This window comes from Phaseolus vulgaris, chromosome 2 (assembly GCF_000499845.2).
Source record: "Phaseolus vulgaris cultivar G19833 chromosome 2, P. vulgaris v2.0, whole genome shotgun sequence".
NCBI classification, from domain to species: Eukaryota; Viridiplantae; Streptophyta; class Magnoliopsida; order Fabales; family Fabaceae; genus Phaseolus; species Phaseolus vulgaris.
In genome coordinates this window covers 49165284-49172885 of record NC_023758.2, presented here as the reverse complement: position 1 = coordinate 49172885, position 7602 = coordinate 49165284, and the positions used below count along the sequence as shown (strand labels likewise).

The following is a 7602-nucleotide window of genomic DNA, read 5'->3' as shown; positions in this document are numbered from 1 at the left end:
TACCATTATTATTATTTTCATACATTATTTTCAATCAAAATAACTCAACTAAATTTTTCTTAAATTATTCCAACATTAAAAAAACTAACAAGTTTTATCCGAAGAAAAAAAAAAATCATTGAACTGAACTTTGTTATAGGACAAAACCTTACAACTAGTTACTCTGTTTTTCCTGTTGACCATTTTTGTAGCTATAAAAATATATTGTAAGGTTGTTTTTCAGATCATACTCAATTTATAATTCCTCGTATCTTTCTCCTAATCTAGTACATTTAGAATTCATTGTTTTTTGGCATTCTTTCTTATTCCAATTATTTGAATTTTTTATTATCATATAACTATAACTGTGTACATCAACTTCAACTTGTACACGATAAGTACAAGTTTAAGAATAATATGATATAACTTAAGTTAGTATAACCTTTTACATAAATTATTTATAATTATTTTTTTATGTTAATTAAAATCGTGTACACTATATACGATTAAGAAAATCGTATATTTTTTTTATAACAAGTTTTCATATTAAGCATTATTATGTATCTTGACATCTCAAAAAGACTGACATCTAAAATATAAAAAATTCATATAAATTGTTTTTAAATTTTAAAAATCATGAGTAACGATTTTCTTAAATTTGGATTTGTCCAATTTGTCCATTTTAAAAAAATATGAATTCAAATTGTACCATTTTGGGGAAGAAAAAACTCGAAAGGCATTGTTAGCTTCATTATAAATTACAACTATATAATTTTTTCAATTAATACATTATATTTTTGTTAATGACCTTTACTTCTGTTTGATATATTAAAAAAAACATGAAATCCTTTAAATTATTGTAATTCCATAAATTTGTAAATTCAGTTACGAAAACCTAATCATGATTTTTAAAAAATACTACATTTTACAAAATCTTTTAGCATCCTCATTTATTTATGTAAAAAGGTTATTTGAAATCATAATTTATAACTTTTTTTTTCAATTAATCTCAAAAGATGAAAAAAGAATGGTTGTTGAAAAAAATATTTTATTTTTTGTTTTAGATTTTCCAATGTTATTTCTAATATTAATTTGATTTTGATTGTTTCCAGCACCAAATCGGAGAAACCCACATCCATTTTTTTTCCCTAATTCGTTTCTGAGTGTTCGAGGTTGAGCTAGCTACCTATGCTACAATCCTCTCTCAAGTTAATTCCTTTCAGTTTTTAGCCCTTTTGTTTTCTCACTGTTTATGCCACAGTGCCTACTTTTTTTCTTCAATTTTTTATTTATTTTCTTGGCCTCTGTGTTGTATTGTCATGCTTATTCCTTCTTAACCACTTCCCTGACCTGGGTTTTGAGACTGGCCATAGATTTTCGGTCTACCCAGTATCTTCATAATGCTTTCTGTGAGGTAAAGTCTCCGACTTTGATGCAATCCCTTATCTGGGTCTGTCTTTCTAATCCTCTTTTGCAAACTTTGCTTTCTGTGTGACATTTTTTCTGGCTTGATGTTTGACCCACAATTTGATTTTTGAGACTGAAATTGTAAACTTGGAGAGACTATTTGACATGTGTTGTTTTTGTTATTCGATTGTGATCAAAATGGTGAGGGTGTCTTTAATTGGCTGCATCTTCGTGATTGTCCTCTATGCGTGTTTCTGCATTATTCTGGGGGTTTCTCTGTCAACTATTTTGATTACTGTGATTTAGGGATTTTTGGAGACGGCATAGGAGGAAGGTTTTCTTCAGTGTTGGAGTTTTTGGAAGTGGGTATCTTTTGTACAAGCTCTATGGTGCTCACAGACATGGGATTCAGGAACTTGAAAGAGAACTCGCAGCTCAGAGGGAAACTGAGGAGCTTATGAAGGCTCAGTTGAGTGAAATTTTTACCTTCAGTGTTTCATGCCTTTTGCGTATATTTGATATTTAGATATGTTTTTTTGTGATAATGAATTTCTACCCCTGGCTAGAGAAAAGAAATGCTGATGGCGTGCCCTTTTGTTTTTTTGATTGACAATGATAGGATGCAAGCTCACTTTGAGAATATTCAGAGGATTTCTGATGTAACATTGCCTCATGCTATGCATGATTTAAGTTGTCGGATCACAGAAGAGTTGGATCTTTCTCATCTTCTTGAAAGGCTAATACAAGGAAAGGGTCAGCCAAACAGTTTAACACAATCAGAGAAACTAGATTTATGGAGTAGACTCAAAATTCTAAGTAAGAATCTGGTCTTGGATTCCATGATTGTCATATCTACAGCTTTGTGGTGTTAATTAACCTGGATGCAATAATAAACTGAGTAAATATGAACATCTGTGTGTTTTCTTTTTTTCATAGGTTTTACGAGAATGGCATTGTCAGTATGGGCTACAACAATGCTTAGCTTATATACAAAAGTTCAAGTCAATATACTAGGAAGGCATCTATACATTGATACGGCACGAAGCCTTGGAATCTCTGATTCATTGGTAAGAACAACCGTGTTTCATATTTTTTTTATACATGATGAGTTTTTCAGGCTCTTATTAAAGATTGATTGGTGTTGAGTATTATTTGGATGCTTTGTGAATATATGTGGTATGAAGGAACCCATGTCATGCCATGCCATTCTCTGTTAAAGGATTTGTTGCATCACACATAATATGTAGATGGTATCCAACAGATTGCCTGACCTTAGATCATTTTGGATTTCCTAAGGGTTTTTTCGTGATGGAATTGATTTCTCACTGTCTGTGTGCTCGTAGAATGAGTGAGAAGTGAAACACAACACCTTTTTACCAGTTTCTCTTATCCAAAATTGAGTTAACATGCTTTGTGACACCTTAGTACTAAATATCTTAGGGTATTATCTACTGTTGTTTATTTTTTGTGCTGTGGGTTCTCTTTTCTTATCTTAAGATTGTGTTTGAACAATGGATTTATTTCTGGAACAGAGGGGAAAAAGAGGGATTTGGAACTAGGTTCTTTTGTTACAATTTGGAGGCTTTTGGTCAATTGATTGAAACAACACATGGGTTAAATCTCAGATTAAATCATAATTTCAAATATTTACTGTCAAATTCTTTGGCAAAACGTGTTTGTTATCTCTGTGATAAACTTTAATCACAACAAAAGAGCTATAATTCAACTTCTATTCCAATTTGACACACGACATGGCTCATTAAGTCTGAAAGTAATTTTATTTTCTTCACTGTTTCTCTATATACAGGAAAGTGTAGATGTTGTTGATAGGGAAGACCACAAGAAATTTCTAGATAGTGTTGATTTTCTCTCTCAGCATGGTATGCCTGCCTTGATTTCTGATATGGAGGCTGCAACAAAAGAAGTTCTCAAAGGGTGATGCTTCTTACATTAATTTGAACTCTGAAGGTCAACAATTTGTGAATTGAATCAATCAATCATTCATTACAAATCTTTTCTCAGATAATTTTTCTATCAATGCATAGGATTTGTTAGTATCCAACTCTATGTTTTAAAACTTCCCAAGCTGTCAATCTGTTCCTGATTAATTTTCTGATTTGAGACCCAGAGTTTCCATTTTTTGATTAAGTGCCATCTATATTGATAATAATACCAACTGGAATAGTTATTAACTAACTAGGTGAATTCCAAGTTTAGCTACAAAAGTACATTTTGAAGTTAGCAGTTAATATATATAATCAAATAGTTCACCGAAAATTGTGCATGACTTGATCTCATTTGTTGTGAATAGAGCGTGAAAAAGGGAGTAGTAAACTATTAGAGGTAATCATTGAGTTGGAACTAAAGTATTGACATTATTTATAGAATCTAGATATGCATATTATAAATTAATGATAAGACTCTTTTTAAATTGGTTATAGATAATTTCGATGTGCAGAAAGCAGTTGAGTACTTTCTTCAGCAGCACAACACTCCATGAAACTTTCATGCAGATACTCAACAACTTCATGAGCATGGGGAGTCCAAATTACTGGATAAAGTATATGATACCTGAACATGTCAAACCATATTCCTCAAATTCGAGTAGTGATGACCGAATGCTATCTGATGTGACTGAATATGAACAACTTATGATGGAAGCACAGGCCGTATTGTCGAGGTAAGTATTTTGTTTTCGATGCATTTGTTAATTACGTCTTCCTGAACACTCAGTAGACCTGTTGTCCATGAGAGCACACTGTTTCTTTCTTGTTATGTGAGGGATGCCTAGTTGATACACTGAGAAAATATATGAGAATAAAATCTTAAGTGTACAGTAAGTTTTACAGAAATTTGTGTGAAACAAAATCTACTCTATAATATTTAATGAATCACATGGTCTTCTATATGGCTAGGATCCCCTTTTGTTGTTATGCCTGGTCCGTTCCACTAAGACATGCGTTTCTGTTAAGCAATTTTGTATAAAAAATTCTGTATATAACATTCCTTATTTGAGATTAGAGGAGTGTTAACAACATACATCTTCCACCCCATTTTATAATGAATGTAGTTGTAGTCTATTAAGGAAAATTTCAAATTGATTGATATTCTTAACTTTCAATGAAGCATCAATTTTTTTTTCTTTCTAATTTGTCCTCAAGTTAATTACTCTCTACGAATCAATAAAAGTAATGCATTCATTGATAGAGTGACATTGTTTTAGTAAAACTGTTTAAAAAAGTTGCATATTTGTTGTTATTTTTATTCTGTTTGAAAAAATCTTAAACTGCAGTCATTGTGGGGTAGCTGTTGTAGTCTTTAACATAGTTTCTAACAAATTCTATTAATGATTAAAGTTTAATAGAAATCATAAGATCATAAGTTGAGTCATTACATCCGAATAGAGATCCACAAAATTGTGTTTGTCAGTAAATTTCGGACAGTGGTAAATAATCACTACAAGAAAATCATTAAATAAAAACTAATTTTGAAGACTAAAACAATTAGTTACTGTTTGACTAAATTAGAAACCATTTTATAAACTAAATAAATTTTTGGTTTCTAGAGTAGTTTCTATTATTAATGAAAATTTATAAAATAGTTTCTAAATTGATATCTAACCTTTAGCTACCAAAGTTTTAGTTACTTGCTCTTTTATATTCTAAATTAGTCTCTATTAGTGTTTTAGAGATCAATTTAGAATCTGAAATATTAGTAACTAAAACCTAGATAACTAATTTAGATAACAATTTAAAAACTATTTTATAAATTTTTATTAATAATAAAAATTACTTTAGATACAAATAATTTTTTAATTTCTAAATTAGTAATATTGTTAATATAACAACTAATTATTTTCCTCTCTAAATTTAGTTGTTATTTAATGATTTTTTTGTAGTGAATATGTTAAAAAAGTGTATTGATATAATTTATTGAGGTCATACATATTATTTTCAAAGGATGGCAAATGGATAATTCTCATTCTTTTGCAGTGCTGAATTTGGAAGCATTGTAGAGGTATCTCTGCAAGCAGTGGTGGATAAACTGGTGGAGCTGATGGGGGTTAAATTTAGTGGAGGAAGTATAACTGCAGGCCTGCCACTGGCCAGAGTATTGCCTCAGGTTGCACAGATGTGTCCTTTGCTCCTTGAAGAACCCAGCAAAAACCAGTTCATCCAAATCATTAAAAATATACAGGAGGTTGAACTTTTTTTCACCCTCCTCTATGCAAACATGCCTAGTGATTAATGTTTATGTTTCAAATGAAAGAAACCAAAATGATTAAATTTATTGCATGGAAGGCATCGGACAATGTACAAAAGATTAGACGAGGTTCGAGAGAGAGATATAGGAGCTAAATGATTAGCTTTCATCTTTGTTGGTGAAGTTTGCACACATTTATATATTATGAAATATCATAATATTTAGTCGATGTGTGATCTCCAACAATCTTTTCAAGGTCACATTTCCCATTTGTTGTAATTAGTGATGCATAATGCTCTTGGCTCTAACTTGTTTGGGGGAACCCTTTTTTTAGGACTACAACTTGCTTTGTTATCACTGCTGTACACATGGAAATGACTTCTATCATCATTTCATCTATTTACTTTGTTCTTGCAGTGCTTTCCAGATTGGTCCTTCATATTTTGAAATACCCTTGGGAACATATGAAAATATAAATGAATGAATTGACTAAGAAATCTGAAAAACTCAAAAGTAAAGCAGTAGAACAATTCTAACATTTGATTCAAGATGGTAAGTGATTGAAGAGGTCAAGCTTAGGAAAATTGTTCATATATATATATATTTATGATTTGTATTAGCAACTAGAACTGTGAAATTGATCGATTTTTTACTATGTTCTTTCTTCTATATAAAAAACTGTAATGAATTCAACTGTATATATTAAATTTATAGGATATATTGTATATAGGGCCGAGCCAGAGATTTCAAATCATGCAAAATTTGATGAAAATTGGCTAATTCTTCCTGCAACTGATTAATGGTGATCTGCACCCTATCTACTTTTAAATTTATAAATTACATTTCATTCTGGAATTGAAAAATTTGGGTAACAAAAAGTATATTATGGAAAAGTAAATTCGGAATAATTTTTTGTGTTCTGGAAATGAAATTATGGAATAGAATTGAAAAATCAAAATTCTAATCTGGAAAGTATTTATGGAATAAAATAAAAAATACATTTTCAAAATGAATTATGGAAAACAAAATTTGAAAACCTATTTTCATAATGCAAAATTTGAAAACATATTTCATAATGAATTTTGATCCACACCCTCTTTTATTTAAGAGTGTTTTCATGATTTCATATAAACATCTGTTTGCACCTTCAAATTTCATCTTGTGAAACCTGAGTATTTTTTGTTATTTTATATAATTATGTGTCTGGACTTTCAAATTTTATCTTCTGCAGTATTTTATTTAAGAGTATTTTTGTCCTTTCATATAACCATCTCTTTGCAATTTGTTATTGCATGAAAATTTATTGTTGTTGAAAGTGTGTTGGTGTAAATTTCAAATTGTGAGTCTTTTCACATGTCACCAATAAGTGTGTTAGGTTGAGAATGACTTTACTTTGTAACTATTGATAAAAAATTCTTTTGGATCAAATGAAATGTAAATTCATTTTCTAGTCAAATAAATCTAACCGATGAATTAGCTTTGAGTTTAATAATATTGCCATAATTATTCTAATTTTCTTTTATAAGTTAAGCAAAAGTAGATTTAATTTATTAAATTATCAGTTAAACCAGTGAATGCTTCAAACTATAAAGATTAAATGGATTATTTAGGTGCATTTTGATGGAGAAAAGATATATTAATCATAAAAATAAGAGCATGCTCAATATTCATTAACGCTAAATATATGATACAAAACAAATGGTTCTATGGTGTAGTGGTTAGCACTCTGGACTTTGAATCCAGCGACCTGGGTTCGACTCCCGGTAGGACCTTTTTCTGTTTTCAAATTTTAAAGATTTTGAATAACATATAGACAAGTGATGAATTTTTAAATTTTATTCCAGAATATTTGGTCCCAGTTCATGATTTTATTCAATTTTAATTTTTTTGGTGAAAAAAAAAGATTTGGAATTGTATAATTTAATATATATTTTCTATTATGTAATTTAGAAATCATTTATTGCATCACATACTTTTTGTGTAATCTTAAAAACTCTTAAAAGATGAGTTTTG

General features: G+C 29.9%; 1 protein-coding gene and 1 non-coding gene across 2 annotated transcripts; both read left to right on the top strand.

Annotated features, from left to right (window-relative positions):
* Positions 1–1062: 1062 nt before the first annotated feature.
* On the top strand, positions 1063–6005 carry LOC137813014 (peroxisome biogenesis protein 3-2-like). The gene is made up of 7 exons (XM_068615290.1): positions 1063–1393; positions 1693–1854; positions 2006–2202; positions 2323–2453; positions 3194–3321; positions 3845–4066; positions 5379–6005. The coding sequence occupies exons 1-7, from the start codon at positions 1380–1382 to the stop codon at positions 5632–5634; spliced, it is 1110 nt and encodes a 369-aa protein (XP_068471391.1). The 5' UTR covers positions 1063–1379; the 3' UTR covers positions 5635–6005.
* A 1284-nt stretch (positions 6006–7289) lies between these two features.
* Positions 7290–7361, top strand: TRNAQ-UUG (transfer RNA glutamine (anticodon UUG)). Its single transcript has one exon. It is a non-coding gene; the product is annotated as a tRNA-Gln (tRNA).
* The last annotated feature ends 241 nt before the right edge of the window (positions 7362–7602 follow it).